General features: G+C 47.3%; 1 protein-coding gene across 1 annotated transcript in view; it reads left to right on the plus strand.

Moving 5' to 3' along the window:
• Positions 1-21,799, plus strand: part of LOC147710240 (E3 ubiquitin-protein ligase TRIM39-like) — a 540,222-nt gene that overhangs the window by 390,248 nt on the left and 128,175 nt on the right. The window contains exon 4 of the mRNA XM_086920913.1: positions 5,156-5,386. Within this exon, the coding sequence (XP_086777039.1) occupies positions 5,156-5,386 (231 nt within the window). The remainder of the gene's footprint in view (positions 1-5,155; positions 5,387-21,799) is intronic.

A 21,799-nucleotide genomic window follows, 5' to 3' on the forward strand; every position in this document is an offset into this window, starting at 1 on the left:
TGACCACAAGCCTCTGGTGCGTTTGTTTAAAGGGCTAGAGGCCCCCAAGGCAGTGTGTCTCCCAGGATTTCCAGATGGATACCATCAGTGCTTGATTATAACTTCGAAGTCAGATGTAATAAAGAACAAGCTTTTGATAAGGAGGAGTGGGACACTGCCATGTTGAATGATGAGGTATTGCAACAAGTCATGATTTGTGTGTCGGAGGATGGAGAGAGAATCATTGTCAAGATACTCGTTTCAGAAGCTACTGCCATGTTAAGACTGAATTGAGCGTAAGTGAAGGAAAGTTGTGGAGAAGGAACAAATTGGTGCCACTGGTTAGTCTTAGAACTAAGATAATGAGCATAGCTCATGAGGGGCATTTGGGCAGAAACATGAGTAAAAGGTGTGTCTGTCAGTCATTTTGGTGGCCGGGTTTGGACAATGACATTGAAGAGGTTGGTAAGGAGTGCTATGCGTGTGCAAGGCGTGATAAAAGAAAGATTGTAAGGCAACCTCCCCTTGCATGTGTGGAGTTTCCCCAAGCGTCCATGGGAAAGGGTGGCGATTGATTTTCCTGGTCCCATTTCCAAACTTGGATCGAGTAGTAAGTTTTTGATGGTTCTTGTAGACTACCACTCCAAATGGTTTGTTGTTGAAACTTCTGACTGCATTGTAATCAGGTTCATAGAGAGTGTTCACGAATGAAGGAATACCTAAGGCACTTGTGTCGGACAATTGAGTTCAACTAGTCTCCAAAAGAATGAAAGAGTTTCTCTGTAAATTGGGAGTTAATCATGAGAGGGTTGCCATGTTCAGGCCTCAGGCTAATGGTTTGGTTAAAAGAATTAACCGCCTAATAACGGAAAATATTCAGCTCTCAATTTCTAATGGCTTATCCTGGTCTGAGGAACTTAAAAAGTTGGTGTGGTCGTATAGAGTGACGCCACATTCAGTGACTGGAGTGTCTCCATTTGTCGTGAAGCTGGTGTAAAAGAAGCCCCCGGATGGCTTAAAAACAGGCGAGGAGGAATTGTCATCAAAGGTGAGAGCAAATTTACACAACTTATACAAGTTAAGGCAATGAAGAAGAACATTCTCATTTTAATGGATGGGTCTGGTTGGAGTACTTGGAATGTTTCTAAATGCCATGCTCCTTAGGAGGTTATACATGATTAATGTTACTTATGCTCTGTAGAGGCCTAGTACACACTAGGTCTGCCTGGGAGCTCACCCTGTGTCCCTAGGGTTTCAAGTCTTTAGCTAATTAATCAATAGTAAGAAAATTACTCAATGTTAAATAATACACAAGATTTTTTGTAGGTATAACTTTCTTTAGTGATACTCTATTCATATATATGCACTCAAAACATAAACACTGTCAAACAAAAATGACAATTGCAGTTTTCATAAAGCAAACCAAATAGACCTGTAGCACAATGTTACTTAAGCAAATAAAACTTGTGAAACTTAAATCATAACATTTCCCAATGCATTTCGGGTCTACTGCGACCCTTCTTCAGGGGAATACAATTACAAATGACTAATCCAATCTTGATACTGTTTTGAACACATGAATCGTCACATCAGTTCCGTTTTCAGAGCACTGTGAAAAAATAATGAAATGTTCCAATGTATTTACATGGTATATACAAGATCTAAGAAATAGAATTAACATTGTAGTCCATTAATGTGAATCCAAACCGTGTGTTGAATGGAAAGAATAAGAAACGACACATGGCTAATAGCCAAGCGTGATGATTCAGAAGTTTCTACAAACAGGTGTAACACCTAACACCACCAAGTGTACAAAGAAACCAAGTTCAGAAAGAGTAGAAGTGTGTGTAAGATCAGCCTGAACCCATGACCAGAGACAAGAGTTAATCTAACATGAAAGAAAGACATCTACCTGATGTTGAACATATCGTGATATCTGCGTGTCAATGACAGTCCTCGAATAACGTGATCGGCCTCTGAGGGGAATGTGGTAAATAGGTTCACGTTACAATAGGATGTAAACATGTCAAATCGAACCTATGAGGGAGATACGTGCGTACATTGCTTACCCTAAGTGAGGTGTATTTGCGTCTCCGATATGTCAGAAAAAGAAGGTGTAAATTCCGGTTGTGACTGCCGCTAAAAGAGTAAAGGGTGCACATCAGCTGCCAATATTTAAAAATAACCGGTAAATATTAACTAGAGTGTCCCTAAAGTGAAGGCATTTCTTACCTCACCACCACACAGCTCTATCCCAGAGGGAAACTTTTTGGATAAAAAAATTGGGTACATTGACCCCGGGTGGGCTTAACGATCAGTATGAAATGGCATGTTTCCTATAGATAGTCAAACTGTGTGATTATTTACTCTCTGTGAAGACATATTTTGGTCAGACCTTATTTATTTGTATATTGTAAGAGGATCTTCGCTTGATATACTCGGGCTAACAGAGTTCATGTCTGTTTTAATTCAACATTTTGTAAAGAATTGACATGCAGTCCATATTAACAAACACACTCGTGATCTCTTGTCACTTTCATATAATTTCTTGCTTCATCACACGCTTTCATTTTTTTTTTTTTTTTTTATCTTACACGACACCCTAGGATACTCGCGTTTACTATGCATCAAAAGGTACAGTTTTTAATACATATCCTTGTTCATATACATGGCTCTGTGCATACATTGCACATTACAATATGTCGCCACGAAGCCTCATAGTTTAAAACAAGCAACGCGCACGTCCTGTTATTTAAGGGACACGCCCACATACCGGATGTTGTTACCGGAAATAATCGTGAGGTCAGAGGCCAAGACACGCTAGTTCGGCGAGGTAAGAATCGCTTGGGAATACTTTATAGGGTTTACCGGTAATTTTAAGAATTGGCAGCTTATGCACATTTTTCACCTTGTAGCTGCAGCGGCAACCGCATTATACGTTCTGCCTGTCAGGCGCATCGGAAACAATTGCGGCTACACGCCAGTTTGGCGAGGTAAGAAATGCCTTCACTTTAGGGACACTCTAGTTAATATTTACCGGTTATTTTTAAATATTGGCAGCTGATGTGCACCCTTTACTCTTTTAGCAGCAGTCACAACCGGAATTTACACCTTCTCCTTCTGACATATCGGAGACGCAAATACACCTCACTTAGGGTAAGCAATGTACGCACGTATCTCCCTCATAGGTTCGATTTGACATGTTTACATCCTATTGTAACGTGAACCTATTAACCACATTCCCCTCAGAGGCCGATCACGTTATTCGAGGACTGTCATTGACACGCAGATATCACGATATGTTCAACATCAGGTAGATGTCTTTCTTTCATGTTAGATTAACTCTTGTCTCTGGTCATGGGTTCAGGCTGATCTTACACACACTTCTACTCTTTCTGAACTTGGTTTCTTTGTACACTTGGTGGTGTTAGGTGTTACACCTGTTTGTAGAAATTTCTGAATCATCACGCTTGGCTATTAGCCATGTGTCGTTTCTTATTCTTTCCGTTCAACACACGGTTTGGATTCACATTAATGGACTACAATGTTAATTCTATTTCTTAGATCTTGTATATACCATGTAAATACATTGGAACATTTCATTATTTTTTCACAGTGCTCTGAAAACGGAACTGATGTGACGATTCATGTGTTCAAAACAGTATCAAGATTGGATTAGTCATTTGTAATTGTATTCCCCTGAAGAAGGGTCGCAGTAGACCCGAAATGCATTGGGAAATGTTATGATTTAAGTTTCACAAGTTTTATTTGCTTAAGTAACATTGTGCTACAGGTCTATTTGGTTTGCTTTATGAAAACTGCAATTGTCATTTTTGTTTATGACAGTGTTTATGTTTTGAGTGCATATATATGAATAGAGTATCACTAAAGAAAGTTATACCTACAAAAAATCTTGTGTATTATTTAACATTGAGTAATTTTCTTACTATTGGTTAATTAGCTAAAGACTTGAAACCCTAGGGACACAGGGTGAGCTCCCAGGCAGACCTAGTGTGTACTAGGCCTCTACAGAGCAGTATTAATTAAGAGTTGTGGGCACAACCACTTATACTGGGAAGCTCCCAATATTAGATTTAACCTCATAAATACACGTTGAATTGGACTACACAGGTGTGCTAGCTACACATTTACATAATGTTACTTATGTACATTTATCTTCCAGCGCTAATAAGTACCAATGTTTTGTATTATGATCTTTTTTTTCTTATTTATTTTATTGTTACTACATACATGTAAGGGGGAAGATATGTGGAGTCATCTCAATGGTGGAACGCAAGGCTTGTTGCTGGGATGGAATATTGCTCTTTAACGTAAGAGTAGTTTATGCAGACAACTAACTTTACTTCTGTGTTGGAGTGGATCTTTACACTTACCTCTCTCAACAGCTGACGCCCTCCTATTCCAGGCTGAGGTGAAACGTACCTCACCTGATAACTCCCATCCTTGGATAGGACGGGATGTCTGACCAACCTTTTCACCAATCTTCTATATGAATTTATGAACCACCTGCAGAAATTGGTGCAGTAACGGTGATGCATATGGTAATTCTCCATTGTACAGCAGAATACTTGTATGTTGGGTATAATTTTAGATGTGAAATTACCCCCCATATAATTCTAATTGAGGGACGGACATAGTAGGTTAATGTCAGTGTCTTCTATACATCCAGTGCCCTCGTGATATGGCTTGTTCCCCAGCCTCTCAAATCTCCTATCTTCCATCCCAAGCACTCAATGTTTCTGGCCCCACCTCATTTACATGTTAACGTGTCACTCATACTCACCCACACTTGACTTCAGTCAGTCTCTCCACTCAGTCTGACTCTGGGTCTTTGACAGTCTCTGCCTGCAGTGGGTTCTCTCCCTTGTGCCTTCTCCATGGATCAAACTTCACCGCAGCTTTACAAATGCTGACCTCTCTGTGGTTCATGAGGAGTCTGTGAGGAGACGGCTGGATTTTCAGAAGGACATAAAATGGTAAAATGTAAGATGCTTGGATAGACTGCCTTTCAGAAATGAGTAAAGCGTGTTAGTGTTCTGAAATTTGAAAGAACCTCAGCCCCTCCCCCCCCCCCACTCAAGACTCCCACCCAAAGGATGTCCGTGCTAGTTGGAAGCTTCATAATATCTAACCAGCATTTCTTTGCTTCTAACAGGACAAGTTAAGAGCCGAGAAGCAGAAAATTGAATCGGAGTATGAAAAACTGCAGCAACTCCTGAAAGAGAATGAGCAAACACTACACAGGAGACTACAGGAGATGGAGAAGAAAATCACCATGGTGGAAAATGCAAATATTACCAAATTGTCCAATCAAATCACCTCTCTCAGTGTCCTGATAACAGAGATAGAAAAAAAGTGTGAGGAGCCAGTGTGGGAACTCCTGAAGGTGAGATATATTTTGATAAATTCAAGGATGAGAAGAAATATTCATACTTTGCCTGCAGGGTTAAATGTGTGAGGTTAACGCAAATGATCTCCTGACAGGGTCGATGCACAGTGACCCCATGCACTATGACACCCACCCAAACCAAACCGATGGGGTTTACATTGCCCCCTTTTTTTGTAAGCCCAATACAATATACCAACAGGGGAAATTAATGTGACTCCCTACAGTGTCACATATTATCTTTAACCCATTGTTACACTCTCCTATGTTTCATGGGTTACGTCGCCCTTGGACACAACAGTAACATAACGCACTCTGTTCCAGTGGTTTGTCCCTGACTTTGGAATGCTGAGCCTGCGGTGACTAACACCCGTTGGTTGGATCATCGCCGGCAGATGTTCCGTCTAGTGGAGAGCTTTGGTGTTGGTAATACAATAACCTGGTTGAGGATGACCGATCCCAGTGTCTTATGGCACACCAATCTGAATATAAAGGCTAGTTATTTTTATGTATTTTCTTTGTTAGTGAGGTTGCAACATACCAAGCAATTATAGTGACAGTAATTAACATGGGGAGACCAATACCTTTGTTGCAGGATCATGCTAGCGCCGAGACACCTCTGGTTGAGGTAGCTGTTGCGCTTTCACAAATGTTGCTGTATTGTATTGTATTGGAAAGAGCAAAACGTGTTGAAACAAGACAAAAATAGATAATATGAGAGGCGTAATCCTGAGTGAAAGGGAAAGAATCATCTTACTCACTTGTCTCAGAAGTTTGAAAACATTTCTGCTCTACAGCACTTAGTTTTTTCCTAATGAAGGTGGCCATATATTTTCTCTTCGCCCAACCTCTTAAACAGCGAGCTATATATTTGCCATTTAGAATGGGTAAGCTCACTGGGGTTATCTGAAAGAAACATGTTAGTGATAGATTCCTTACCTTAGAATATCCCCAGGCGTCAGACTGGATCTGGAAAGCTTTTGCTAGCAGTACCTCTGTACGGCAGTGGTTGGCGTTGTGCGGCTCCGCGTCCGTCGCTGGCGTCGTATGCACCGAGATGGCGTCACAGAGACTACTTAGGCGCCACCCATACACGCTGACGTCGGTTCTTTCTTTTTCCGCGCCAGTAAGCGCAGATCCGGTTAGAGCACGTACCGGAGTCACTTTTTGACTACTTTGTTTTGAGACTTTTGTCTCTTGTGGTTCTTTTCTGGTGCACGTATGGATGCCTGGGTTTAAGTCCTGCGGGGCCTGCCGTTGCAATATGAATGAATGAGTACAGATTTGTACAGCGCTGGCTACCCGGGGGCATCCCACCGCTTTAGACCCATCTCAGACAAATCACTCAGCAGAACAGGAAGGTCTTCAGCCGCTTTCTAAACTGTAAATGATGAGGCTCAAGCCGCAGGTAATCGGGCAGCTGATTCCAACTTTTTGCTGCCTGTACTGCAAAACGTCGGCCCCCTGTACGAGAACGCTTGATCCTCGGGACAGAGAGCAAATTGCGGTAGTTGGATCTAAGAGCTCTGGGCCCTTGATGGTGCTTCAGGAGAGGGCACAGAATGGCAGGGCCCTTGTTGATTATTGATTTGTGGGCCATACACAGGGCCTTAAACTGGATCCTTTCCTGAACAGGTAACCAGTGTAGAGCCCGGATGGCCGTCTTCGCCGAGCTGTGTCTAGGGACATCCATAAGCATTCGGGCTGCGCAGTTCTGGACTGACTGGAGTATCTTAATGGTCCCTAATGGTGCCCCCAGGTAGACCGCGTTCGCATAGTCCAGCCGCGAGAGGATCAGGGACTGAACCAGGATCTGTCTTGCCTCGAACGGAAGAAGGGTCAGGACCTTCCGTAGGATCTTCAGAAGGCCGTAACAGGTAGCGGCGACCTTACGGGCTTGAACTTGAAAACTAAAGGTGGGATCAAGCCACACCCCCAGACTTTTAATTTGCTCCTTCGGGGGAGGGGGCGGACCCAAACATATGGGCCACCAAGCGTCGAGATTGATGGGGGCCTTATATCCCAGCATCATAATCTCTGTTTTTGAACCGTTAAGTTTCAAAAAAGAGGCGTCCATCCAATCGAGGACCTTGGTGAGACACGGGGAAAGGTTATTGACCCCGGAATCCACAGCATCTGCCCTATCCAGGGAAACCACCAACTGCGTATCGTCGGCGTAGATGACCAATTGGATTCCCCAGGGAAGGACCTCATTAGCCAGGGGCCTCATATAGATATTAAATAGGGTCGGGCTCAATGAGGATCCCTGGGGAACGCCGTAATGCAGTGGGAATTGTTCGGATGCTGCTTCCTCCTCAAAAACTGCAAAGGATCTGTTAGCAAGGAAGGACCGAAACCAATTAAGGGCGGTCCCCACAATGCCAACCTCCCGCAACAACTGGAGAAGGAGTGTGTGGTTTACAGTATCGAAGGCTGCGCTGAGGTCCAAAAGGACCACCGCAGCGCAGCCTCCTCCATCCACGATTTTCCTTGCCTCCTCCACTACTGCGACCAGGGCAGTCTCAGTTCCATGCCTCGTTCTAAAACCCGTTTGGGTGACATGCAAGGCGCCCTCATCCTCAATAAATGTTGATAGTATGCGGTTGACATATTTCTCTGCAATTTTGCTAACCCCTGGCAGGAGAGAGATAGGTCTATAATTGGACCATTCTTCTGGATCAAGGCTAGGTTTTTTTAGCAGAGCTTTGACACTGGCCTGCTTCCACCGAGGGGGAACTACACCTGCCGCTATGTCGGTGGCGGACCCCCATGATGTCTGTCTCTACTGCCTGAAGCGCGACCACGACTCCCGGTCCTGTTTGGACTGTCGGGCTATGGCCCTGAAGGGCTTGAGGGAGCGACGCCGGAAGTTGCTTGAGGTTCGGGATTCGTCCCAGCGCCGCTCCCAGTCCAGGGTCCGTTCTAGGGAAGGCTCGCAGGGCCTCCATCATCGCTCCTCGGGTTCCAAGTCTTCACCCTCGGATTCGGGTAAGAGACAACACAAAAAGACGTCGAAGAAGCGCTGTCGCTCTCCGACGTCCCCTCTCCCCCCCCCTCTCCCCCCCATCTTCTATTATTCCCAAACTTCAGTTTTGGAGCATAAATTGTAGGTCTCTTCCAAAGCACAAAAATCACATTTATGATTTTATAGTCGATGAAAAACCTGACGCCATGTTCCTAACGGAAACTTGGCTCCACGCGAGCTCTGGACCGGACATTGCTTTTGCAATTCCTCCTGGCTATGTCATGGTCAAGAGAGACAGAGATACTGGCAAGGGAGGTGGTATTGCTATAGTTTTTAAATCCAGTTACAGCTGTAAGTTTGAAGCCTTTCCCCTTCAGGGTTGTGAGGCCGCCCAATTCAAACTAGCAATTAGTGCTCTGATGACTTTATCTGGTCTATTGATATATCGTCCTCCCGGGAATTCCAATGTATGGGCGACATCCTTCTCTGAAACTATTGCTCCACTGATCCTGAAGGCCGCCAATTTCACCATCTTGGGGGATCTGAACTTACATTTGGAAGACCCTCAATGCACGATTAGCAAAACCTTTTTAGCTGATTTAGAAGTTCTTAATATTCTATTGTGCAATTCAGGATCTACGCATTCCGCGGGACATTTGTTGGATCCTGTCCTCTCGAACCTTCCGTAAGACTGTGAACCTGCCGCTCGTCCTTTGGAATGGTCGGATCATATGGCAGTTACATTTTCTCTCTCGTGTGCAAAGATCACAGCATCTGATGATGCTGATACAGGAGAAAGTTTACGTTGTTGGGGCAAGCTCAATATCACTGAGTTTAATTTACATCTGTCTGATACCTCACCAAATGTTTATTCATCCCTTTTGGTGTTGTAGGCGGTAGTCTCCAAATGGTTGACTACTGCTGTTGACAAATTCGTTCCTCTTGCATCTAGGCATTCTCTGCCTCACCGTCACCCTGCGGCATGGTTTTCGGAGAATTTAAAAACCATGAAATCTCAATGTAAGGTACTTGAGAGACAATGGAGGCATTCCTACTCTCCCTCTCGTAAGGTGGCATATAGGGAGGCTCTTAGAGATTACCATAAACAATGTAAAATAGTTAGAGCTACTTACATCGCCAATACTATAACACACGCTCAGAATTGTCCACGCACACTTTTTTCTGTAGTAAGAAAACTGACAGGTGCAGACTCTACTCCTGCCCCTCCTGTTCTGAACGAGGCACAGTGTAACTCTATTGCTGAGTTTTTTTATCACCAAGGTGGAACGTATCTATGACACTCTGGGTCTTCTACCTTCGAGCGAAGAATTATCACCTATGCCTGTGCCGGTTCAAAACCGTCAGTTCCCCTGAACAATCAAACTTACCAAGTGGCCGCTTTTTGATGACGTTTCTTTTGCTCACTGTCTTGAGAGCATCAAATCCGGTTCTCCCCGTGACCCTTTACCGGCTAAAATGTTGAAACAAATTGACTTGAACCCTCGTCGTGTGGTGATGAAGCTCCTCAATTCTTCGCTGATAGAATCTTGTGTTCCACAGAAGTGGAAGCATGCAATGGTTATCCCTCTGCTAAAAAAGGCTGGAGCGGATGTCTCCAATTTATCCAACTTTAGGCCTATCTCGTTGCTGCCTATTTTTTTCTAAAATCTTAGAAAGGCATATCAATTCACAGCTGACTCTCTTGGTAAAGAGTTCGGGCTTTCTGCATCCATCGCAATCCGGCTTCAGAGCACACCATTCCACAGAGACCACACTTTTGGGAGTTACTGAGAATTTACGGCACAGTATCGATCGCGGGGATACATCTGCACTTATCCTTTTGGACTTAAGTGCGGCGTTCGATACCGTGTCCCATTCCATCCTTCTCACATCTCTCCAATCTCTGGGAGTTGGGGGCTCAGCTTTGGCTTGAATAGCCTCTTTTTTAAGTGATCGTACGTTCCAGGTTTTTTCAGCCAAAGCATCCTCGAAAATATGTGCATCGGCGTACGGCGATCCCCAGGGGTCTATTCTTAGTCCACTACTATTTAATATCTATGTTAGACCCCTGGCCACCATTGTGGAGGAAGCCGGTTTGAATTTATTTTCTTACGCCGATGACACACAAATCATCTTCTCCCTCTCTAACAGGGAAGGTAATAACATCTCGGCGCTTAAGCAGGGTCTGACTCGAGTGGCAGAGTGGATGCAGGAGAATTTCCTCAAGTTAAATGGGGATAAGACCGAGGTTGTGATCCTGGGCAAGGGTAAAGATCTATGGGGTCCTCAACATTGGCCCGAGAGCATGGGTCCTACCCCTCAACCCGTTGCTCAGGTTCGCAATCTCGGACTCCTCATTGACGAAAAGCTCACAATGCGGCAACAGGCCGTCAGGGTGGCTTCCATCTGTTTTGCCACCTTAAGATGGCTTCAATCTTGTGGGTGCTCCCTGCCTCTACACAGAGGACTGTGGTCCAGGCTTTGGTAATATCTCGCCTGGACTACGGGAATGTTCTCTATCTTGGTGCTGATTTAAGAACAGTGAGTAAACTTCAGGTTGTTCAAAATGCGGCCGCACGGCTGCTACGCAATGTTCCTCGGAGAACATCTGCCTCTCAAGCCCTTCGCGATCTATATTGGCTGAGAATAACGAGTAGAATTAAATTCAAGGCCTTATGTTATATCTTTAATAAAACAGGGTTCTGCCCCGAGGTACCTACAGAATCTCATTCATGCTTATAAGCCCAGTGGCAGTCTGAGATCCTCAGGAAAAGGAGATTTTATCGTCCCTAGATTTAGGTTAGTGAAGATGGGCGGCCGCTCCTTTTCTCATCTAGGCACTAAATCCTGGAATGCCCTGCCTGTGACCCTGAAGTTGGAGACAGATCTTCTTCGCTTCCGCAGGGGTTTAAAAACGTGGCTCTTTCAGCAGTAATTTTGAGCAGTCTTCTTCAGTAGCTTCATTGACAGATGCCTGGTAGTTCATTCTTCTTCAGTCTATCCCTTGGCGCCGGGAAACCCACTGCAGGTAGCTGTGCGCCTTATAAGTTTAAATAAATAAAATCGGAGCCACTGCTGCCCTTTAATGACGCCTTCACTGACATCTTGATGGGCACTTGGTCATGGACGGCCACAGGAGCCCCTGTGGAGAAGAACGTCGCCAAGCGTCATCGCCCAGCGCTGGGTGACCCTGCCTTTTTGACAACTCACCCTACGCCCGAGAGTGTGGTCATTCAAGCTTCGACGTCCCAGAGTGCTTTCCCACGGCTTCACCGGATAAGGACTCTAAGAAGCTGGAGAAGTTCGGCAAGCGGTTTTCTCTTCGGCCAGTTTAGGGTTGCGGCCGGTGAACATCACATGTCTGTTGGGCCGCTACTCCCATGCATTGTGGGATACCATTGCTCAGGTGTTACCTCAGTGCCCGGAAGAGGTCCAGGCTGTGCTGTCTCAGGCTGTGGCCGAGGGTAAGGACGCAGCTAAATTTGCCATTCGTTGTGGCTTGGATACCGCGGACTCTCTCGGTAGGGCAATTTCCACGACTGTGCCGCTTCGTCGCCATACCTGGTTGAGATCTACCGGGTTCTCCCTGGACGTCCAGAGCTCGCTTATGGACATGCCCTTTGATGGCACTCATCTGTTTGGTGATAAGGTCGACAGTGTGCTGGAGCGTTTTAAGGGTTCTCCAGCTACAGCCAAGTACTTGGGCCATTCCGCCACGCGCCCGGCCATCTCTACTTTTAATTTCTTTCGTGGCCATCGAAGGGGCGCCCCTGCCCACTCGTTCAGTCAAAAGCCTGTGCAGAACCAAACTCAGCGTGGTCGTGGAGGCTGCCGTGGCTGCTTCGGAGGCTGGCGTGAAGGTCAGTCCACCTCCGCCTGACGTCTGCCTCGAATCCTTCCTAGTCTGAGCTTCGGGTCGCACCCCACGCCAGTGGGTGGCGGAATTCAGCATCACCTTCCCCATTGACGTTCTGTCACTTCCGACAAGTGGGTGCTGCAACTCGTCCGGAGGGGCTACTCTCACCCCTTCGAATCTACCCCCCCGGCCATGCCTCCTCCACCGCATGTCGGGGGATCACTTTGAGCTTCTCCAGCAGGAAGTTATGGCCCTCTTGGCCAAAGGGGCCATTGAGCGCGTTCCTGGGCCAGAAGTCAGACGTGGTTGTTATTCCCACTATTTTCTGGTCCCCAAAGAGGACAAAGGGGGCTTGCGCCCCATCTTGGACCTCAGGAACGTCAATCGCTTCCTCCGGAATGAGAAGTTCAAGATGTTGACTCTGGCTCAGGTCTTGACTGCCCTCGACCCTGGACTTGCAGGACACATATTTTCATATCCCCGTCCTGCCGGCCCACTGACTTTGACTGCGGTTCACGGTAGGCCAGGAGCCTTTTCAGCTTGCCATGCTCCCTTCGGCCTCACCAGCGACCCTCGGGTGTTCACGAAAGTGATGGCGGGGGTCGCAGCTCACCTGCGCAGGTCGGTGGGGTCAGTCTTCCCCTACCTCGACGACTAGTTGTTGGAGGCGGGTTCACCCCAGGCAGTCGTCACCCACCTTCAGACTACGGCCGACCCCCTACATTCGCTGGGGTTCTCCATCAACGTGCCGAAGTCGCACCCGAGTCCCTCTCAGAACCTCCCCTTTATCAGAGCGGTTCTGCATTCAATGCGGTTTCGGGTTTATCCTCCCGAGCAGCGAGTCCGGGATATTCAGGCTATGATTCTGATCTTTCAGCCTCTATTCCGGGTTTCAGTCAAGATGATCCTCCAGCTCCTGGGCCTGATGGCGTCCTGCATACTACTAGTATAACATGCCAGATGACATATGAGGGTACTGCAGTGGGTCCTGAAGTTCCAGTGGAGGCAGCATCAGGGCAACCTGTCCGATCGTGTCCAGTTCTCGGAGGGCACTGCACGACAATTGCAGTGGTGGCTCAAAAATAGCGATTGGGTCAATGGCAGATCCCTCTCCCTTCCCCAACCAGAGCACCAAGTGGAGACGATGCGTCCCTCCTGGGATGGGGAGGCCACTTGGAGGAGACGGAGATCAGAGGCCTCTGGTCTCCGGCGGAGTCCCGACTCCATATCAACCTTTTTGGAGCTTCGGGCGATCCGGCTTGCACTGAAGGCATTCCTCCCCTCTGCCCGGGGAAGTTTAGTTCAGGTGTTCACGAACAACACCACCGCCATGTGGTATTGCAACAAACAGGGCAGGGTGGGGTCCTGGGCCCTGTGTTAAGAGGCTCTGCGCCTCTGGACACAGCTGGAACATCCGGCATTACCTTGATGGTTCAACACCTGACAGGTTCTATGAACGCCATGATTGATCACGAATGGCGTCTGAACTTGGACGTGGCGGAAGGACTCTTTCAGAATCCTCTGTTGCAGGAGCAGGGGACGGTCCTCCACCCGAACCTGTCCAGTCTCCACCTCCATGCATGGAGATTGAGTGGTGACAGTTGACGGCTTTCGATCTTCCTCCCGAAGTCTGTGATGTCATTCTGGCAGCCAGGCGTCCCTCCACTAAAACAGTGTACGCCTGCAGGTGGAACAGGTTTGTGGCATGGTGCACAGCTAACCAGTTGTGACTGACCTGTTAGAAATGGGGGGTCTCTAGTTGGCAGAGTAGGTACCTTTGTCCAAATAGAGACCATTGCTTCTAGTCAGGATAAGGGGGATATACTCCTAAAATAACCCCTGCTCACCGCCTTGGTAGCTTGGCACAAGCAGACAGGCTTATCTGCGAGGCTGTTTGTAAAGCATTTGTGAACACATACATTAATACAGTGAAAACACTACAAATGGACACCACACCAGTTAAATAAAAGAAAAATCTTTATCTTAACCAAAACAAGTTCACAATACAATATCAAAAATAAGGCTCTTAAATGGTAGAAATGGTTCAGATCAATGCAAGTTGTAAATGCAACACTTTTCCCACACAGTACCTTAGATGCGTCACGCCAAACAAAGAAAAGGGTTGCAGGGAAGGTTATGCGCCTGTTCCTTGCTTCTGGGGAGGCGCTGCATCGGTTCCTTACTGCAGCGCAGGGGAGGCGATGAGTCTGTTCTTACCGGAGAGGAGGGTATGCATCTGTATCATACTGCGTTCCGGTTACGATGCGACAAGATGGCGCCTTCATGCGTGGCGACGATCCGGTGCGATGTGACAAAATGGCGGCGCGATGCGACGATCTGGTACGATGCATGAACGTTTGCAGCCGCACAGTAGGTGCTGCAACAGTTTTATCGGCGATGCGTTGGGACCCTGTGTGGATGCAACACGCTTCCTCTCCGTGGCTCAGCAATGCGTCGCGACCATGTGCGGATGCGGCACGTGTCTTCTCTGTGGCTTGGCGATGCACCTGGAATCGTGCACATACGACGCACTTCTTCCTCGTTGCGTCAGTCTTCCAGCTCCCAGCAGCAAACAGTCTCTAGAGGTCCTAAACCGCAGCAGGCACCTCTTTGCAGGTTGGAATTCCCTGGAAGGAAATTCATGGGAGCTGGTGGTGAAGTCGTTGTGTCCCGGAGACTTCAGAACAGGGTGCCAGCTCAGTTTCAAGCCCTTGGAGATCTTTTCTTCAAGCAGGTGACAATGCAAACAGCAAAGTCCTTTTTCTCCTTTCCTTGGCAACAAGAAGCCACTGCAGGCCAACAGCAAACAGCAAGGGACAGTAATCTTCCCCGGAGTCTCCGGTTTTTCTCCTTGACAAGGTTCCTCTTGATTTCCCAGAAGTGATCTAAAGTTCTTGGGACTGGGTCCCGCTTTTTATACACACAAATCCTTTGTTCTCTGGAGGCAGAGCGGGTCTGTACCCAGCCGAAACCACTTCTGTGCTCTTTGGTGCAGCTTACTGGCTAGAGGTGGAGACCCCATGTTCGAAAGCAGACCTGTCCCAGGCTGGTGAAAGGAAATCTCCTCCCCCTGCTCTAAATTAAACCCAGGTCCATTCAGCCTGGCCCTGACTCATCGGACTGCCGAAGCCGCTGCCCTCTTCCAGCCCCTGTCGCTCGCAATTCAGACATGTAATACACAAAACTAGCAGAGGCACACTGCATGGTTAGGCAAGAAAATACCTACTTTCTAAAAGTGGTATTTTCAAACACAAAATGTAAAAATCACCCTCGCTAAAAGATGCACTTTAACGTTCAGGCATACTAAAGTTTATTTTCCCATCTTGTTCCCCTGGGTCAGTTATGTTTATAAGATGTTATAAGCAAACTGCCCATTCTGGCCTATGGGAACAGATAGCTTTGCAATAGTGAAAAACAAAATTGGCAGTATTTCACTATCGGGACATGTCACACACATCAGGGCATGTCCTACCTTTTGTCAAGCGAGGGGAATGCAGTTCCTAGGGGGTAGAAGGGAAGGGAAAGACAAACCTTTTGTTATGTTGCCCTCACACACCCCGAAAGGTGTCATGCTTCATCATTGGGCCTTGCTCCTCGGGTCGACGGGCTCACCTTTTCCGGTGCTCTTAGTCTGAGATCTTTTTTAGGAGAAGCCGTTGGGTGCGTGAGAGTAAGGGGCCAATGTAAGATGTGGTGCACGTGAAAAAGTGGTCTAAAATAGGTCAGGGTCAGTCCTAGGCGCAATACATTTTTAATGGCGAGGTAGATCCTGCCTGATTAAAAGAGTTGGATGCCCTAATGGATTGTAAGGATCCTACCGGGCTATCGCTATTGTGGGGTCGACATGTTTCGTGCCCAATTGACTGTGACATGCTGTAGTAGGCATACTTCAATATCTCCTAGTTACGTAGTACTATCGTGAGAACAGGTAAATTGCATGAGCACATCATTACAGAAGCAGACATGTGATAACGAAGGCATACAACACTGCAGAAGCATACATGTAATAATGCAAGCATTCAAGCAATAACGGAATTACTGAGTGAAATACATTCCTTGCACGTAAAAGTACTCTCATCAACCCATAAGTTAAATACTGTGAAGATTCCTGTATGTTCATTCACCCGTGGTACCAGGAACTACAGCCCGACGGGGGTGAACAGGAGCTCAAAGTTGCTTCGCTCCTTTGAAGCAAGGAGATGAAAGTTAGCTCTGTAATTATTGGAAGGCTCCGGTGCTGGCATTAAAGCTTACCGTTATGGTAGGAATAATCACAAGTGGCTGGCGGCAACTCGCCGGTATGCCTACCCTTGCTCTAGGTCCCTGTGGATTTCCTTTCCGGAAACAGTAGTATTTCAGGGCAAGGGCTCACCGGACAGGCTCGTGGGTGCTAGAACGCTGACTCGCGCCGCCATCTTGAATTGGTGTATCTTGAAAACTTTATTGAGACTCGTAGCAAAGGTGCGCTACGCTAGTTATTGATGTCGGGTACATCTAGTTGGTCATATGGGGGCACAATGGTGGGTATCCGGTGGAGAGGGCCTATATTGCGTTACCAGCCTATGTGTGTGCTGTGTAACAGCAAAAAAGGGAAGTTTATGATTGAATTGCTGACAAACAGTGATGTGTGCTTAGATAGGTATGCTGTTATTTAATGCCACTTTTAATGAATGCTTGGAAACGATCGCTGTTGTCTAGCATTACTTGTGGACTAGATTTAATTAGATCTAAGCGGGCACAAAGATGTCAAAAAGGCTAAGTCATATAGTGTCCAGCGGTGTTCATGCAGAACCACGCCGTGATCATAGGGTATCACTAGTAGTAAGTGTTGGGGTGATTGGGAATAATCGGGATACAGCGGTGACCTAAGGTATAGGTAACTGTGTAGTTTGGGCAGTATCGCTGAATTAACCCACTGTATGTAGACCGGTATGAGTCCAATAATAGGAAAAAAAGGGGTTGGTTGGGGGTGCGGGGTGGGAAGGGGGCCCCAAATTGAGGATGAAAACGTGGTTATCCACTGGAAGACTTCTAGGGGATGTGGCAACGGTCTGCAAAGGCAGTGGATGTCTGAGGGGTTCTGTAATATTTCCCAGGATTAGTTGTTCAAAGTTGCCCATGGGATATCGTCATTAAGACCTTGTATATGAGTTGATAGTTTAAAAACCCAGCGTTGTTCTTTCCTGAACAAGGATTTTTTGGAAATGTTTTTGTTGTGTTCCAAGATTGTCCATTGAAAATCGTTTGACGAATGTGATGCTTCTGCAAAGTGCGTGTACAATTTTGCTGTAGTTTTGCCGCACCAAATATTGCTCCTGTGTTCCGTGATCCTTGTTTTTATAATGCTCGTGGTCATACCAACGTATTGGCAATTGCTGGGGCATGTTAGAAGGTATATGTAATTGGTGCTATTGCAATTAGAATGTGTCTTTTGAGTCCAAATCCAGGTGTCTGTTAGGGGAATAGTTGTAGTGGCTTTTGTAACAAGGGCATACCACACATTGTCCACAGGGATAGTGACCTGTGACTGGGGGCAGTCCCCACAGTGTGTTCACTTGTGTGGTGGAGGTCTTGGGTCTTGTGTTCACAACCATGTCTTTAATGTTGGATGTTCGCTTGAAAGCGAATCTGGGTTTTTTAAATGTTTTATCTCCCACTTGGAGGATACTCAATATTTATTGGTGACTTTTTTTTTATTAAGTTGGACTCTGGGGTGAATGTAGTCACGCAGGTAAGGACATCATCTGTGGGTTTCTCTTGTTTTTCTAAGAGTGCCAGTCTGTGGGTGTTTTGGGCTCTTTTACGGGCCAGGTTTATCTGTTTGGATGGGTATTGGCGTTTGGTTAAACTGTCACTGAGTTCGGAAGCTTGGGTTCTGAAATCCTCTTACTCAGTGCAATTGCACCTAAGTCTGAGAAATTGCCCATAGGGGAGATTCTCCTTAGTGCTTTTGGATGGAAGCACTGATAGAGTAGAGGGCAGTGACTGTCAGTGGGCTTTTTGTAGGTTGTTGTCATCAATTTATTGGGATGTCGTTTGATTAGCCGGTCCAAGAAGGGCACTTCGCTCGATTAGCTATGCGCTGTAAAATTGAGGAATGGATTGAGGCCATTGATCCATTCTAGAAAGGGTGTGATGGTCTCACTTGGGCCTTTCCAAAAGATCAGGATGTTGTCGATATATCGACTGCAAAAACCACAGTTGATGGACAGAATGCAGAACAATGTCATACATTCACCTCAGTACAGAGATCTGGGCCTAAATCTATAGTTTTTTTGCACTCCACCCCAGTTCAGACATGGCCATATGCAAATCAGTCTGACCCTGTGCCTCATGTGAACAGTCCAGCCCGAACTGCCAAGCCATGCCTTCCCTAGACCGGAAACAAGCTTCCGAGGACCGGTTTCTGGCATTCCAGCCGTCTTCAGCCCGGCTTGCTTGAATCCAGTGGTGTGGAGAGCATGGGACTCACGTCTAAGCATTCCCATCCCACTCGGGGTGACAAATGCAAAACCCACAGTTGATAGACAGAATGCAGAACAATGTCATACATTCACCCCAGTACAGAGATCTGGGCCCAAATCCATCGTTTTTTTGCACTCCACACCACCACAGTTCAGACATTGCCATATGCAAATCAGTCTGACCCTGTGCCTCATGGGAACAGTCCAGCCCGAACTGCCAAGCCATGCCTTCCCTGGACCGGAAACAAGCTTCTGAGGACCGGTTTCTGGCAATCTCAGGTGTCTTCTGCTTCTTCCAGTCATGTTTCCACCAAGAAACATGTTAAATCGTCGACGGGAGCGTCGACGATCGCCCCGACGACGAGATCTGCCGTCTCCGGCGACTGTGAAGACATCTGCTGCTGGCTCGTCGACAACGGTTACGTCGACATCATCTATGTCGACGAAGGTATCTATGGGCTCTAGACCTGTCTCGTCGACGATTCCTATCCTCTCGTCGACAAAAAAGAAACAGAAAATTCACTAGTCGTCGACGAACTCTTAATCGACGAGAGCTGTTAAATCTTCGTCGACGGCTGCATCTTCATCATCGTCGACGACTCCGTCGACGGCCACTTCGTCGTCGACGTTGAAGACCTCGTCGACGCCAGACCCGTCGACGACAGCACCGTCAGACCCCGTCGACGACGGAACCCTCATCTGCCTCTTCGTCGACGCTTCTGCCGCCGTCATCAGCTAAGTCGACGACGACTTCGTCGACGGTGACTACCTCCTCTTTTGCATCGTTGCCATTGCTGCCACTTCCAACGTCAGGTTCTGGTCTTTCCAACGCCGGCCCACTACACCAACGCCGCCAGGTTCCGGTAGACCAGTTGTCTATTCAAGACGACAAGCAGTCACCTTCGCCATTGTTTGCCACTGGCTCTGAAAAGTACTCTGGTTCAGAAGAGGAAGACGGTGGCCCTTTTGGGGCAGCACACAGTCCTTTGGAATTAGTCATAAGTGCCAGGACTATGGTGAGGAACCTGAAGGAAATTATTTTCAGGATGAAGAACAAGCGGTGCAGGTTCCAACAGCGACACTGCCTCTGTCTCTCCTTTCTAACCTACAATATATGTTGGAGGATTATAACAGGCGATTTCCCCCATCCAATTAGGGTTCGCCAGTACCAGCAGCACCTGTGCCTGTAGTACCTCCTCCTGTAGATCCGCTACCACCACCTTCTGCACCGTCCCTTCAAATCCAGACGTCAGTTCGGATACACACTACTGTCTATGCCGATGACGAGGATGACGTTTGCCCTGATCGTGAAGAGGGCGAAGTCCAGGATGATGACAACGAGGACAACACCAAGGCCAAATCCAGACGCCGTCCCCTCCTCCAGTGACACCTGGGGATTTCCCACCAGTGGACATTGCCAGCTTCCATCATTTAATGGACAGAGCGGCTCAACGGTTTAAACTGCCAAGAGTCCAAAGAGAAGAGGACTGTTTTCTGTATGATTTTAAGAATCAGCCATTTAAGCAGGTCCATACAGTCCCCATTATTGATTTCATATGGAACGAAGGGTTGAAACTTATGCAGACACCAAATACCATCCCTGCACAAATGCCTCGCCTAGAAAAGAAATATAAGGCACCCATTGGTTCCCCTGCGTGCCTGATCTTGCAGCCGAAGCCTGATTCGGTGGTCACTCAAGCTGCTCAGCGACGCTCAAGGAACCCAGCATCACCTATTACAGCTCCTCCAGATCGGGAGGGTCGTCGCCTGGACGCCATTGGGCAGAAATTTTCATCAATGGCCTCTACCACGGTGAGAGCAGCGAATGCTTTAGCTGTTCTAGAGCGATACGATCGTCAGATGTGGTCTGACATGGCTGCCCTTGTAGCCCTCATCCCGGAGCCCTCCAGGGCTTAAGCCTTGAAAATTTTGCAGGATGGAGAGAGAGCAGCTGAGGAGATCATAGACTGCTCAGTAGACATCGCATCGACTCGTTTCCGACAGCTTGCAGGGGCAGCTGTGTTGCGGCGACCGGGATGGCTCCGCTCCACTTCATTTCATCAAGAGGTACAGGCAAAGGTCCTTGATATGCCGTAGGATGGAGAGTCACTCTTTGGGGCACAAGTTGATAAGGCTCTCCAAGCCATTAAAAAGGACACCGACACTGCTGGCTCTTTAGGGACCTTACAGTTCCGAAAACAACCTTTTCGTGGCGCACGTGGACGCGGCACCAACTCCAATTTTCGTGGAGGATATCATCAAACATACTCTTATAACCAGGGCAATCAGCGCTACTCTTCCCAGCAGCAGCAGTCCTCCCGTGAGCAGTCCTCCAAATCCTATCGAGGAAAGTCTGCATATCGAGGATCTACCTCTAAACGACAATGATTTGCCTTTCCCCCAAAAGTTGGAGCTCGAATCTCCCTGTTCTTTTCTCAATGGTCCTCCATCACCTCAGACCGTTGGGTTCTGGACATTGTAGCTAAGGGCCATGCATTGGAGTTCGTCAAGATTTCTCCTCCCACTCCTCCATCCGGCCCGCCTCCAACCAACCTCAAGGAGTTGTTCCAACAAATTCGGATTATGATTACGAATGGCGCCATCGAACTGGTTCCAAAGTCTCAAAGAGGAAGGGGGTTCTATACCTGTTTTTTACTTATCCTCAAGAAATCCGGAGACTGGCGTCCGATTCTGGACTTACGAGCGCTGAACAAATATCTCAAATCCCATTCCTTTCGTATGCTCACGCTCATGGAGATTTTGCGTCTTCTCTCCCAAGACGACTACATGAGCACCATCGACCTTCCCGGACGCTTACTTTCATGTGCCAATTCTTCCACGTCATCGAAAGTACTTGCGCTTCCGAGTGGGACGGAGAGACTTCCAGTTCCGGGTGCTGCCTTTCGACCTACGCTCCGCCCCTCATGTCTTCCCAAAAGTGTTAGCTCCTGTGATAGCCTTCCTGCGGCTCCAGGGCGTCCAAATTTTTCCATACCTGGATGATTGCCTTCTCAAGTCTCAATCTCGCAGCCAGTTGGTTCGGGACACTCAACGCTGTCAGGAGCTCTTCCGCTCCCTCTGCCTCTCCATCAATGTCGAGAAGTCCCAGTTTGTCCCAGCTCTCTGCA

Source organism: Lissotriton vulgaris, chromosome 5 (assembly GCF_964263255.1).
Source record: "Lissotriton vulgaris chromosome 5, aLisVul1.2, whole genome shotgun sequence".
Classification (NCBI taxonomy): domain Eukaryota; kingdom Metazoa; phylum Chordata; class Amphibia; order Caudata; family Salamandridae; genus Lissotriton; species Lissotriton vulgaris.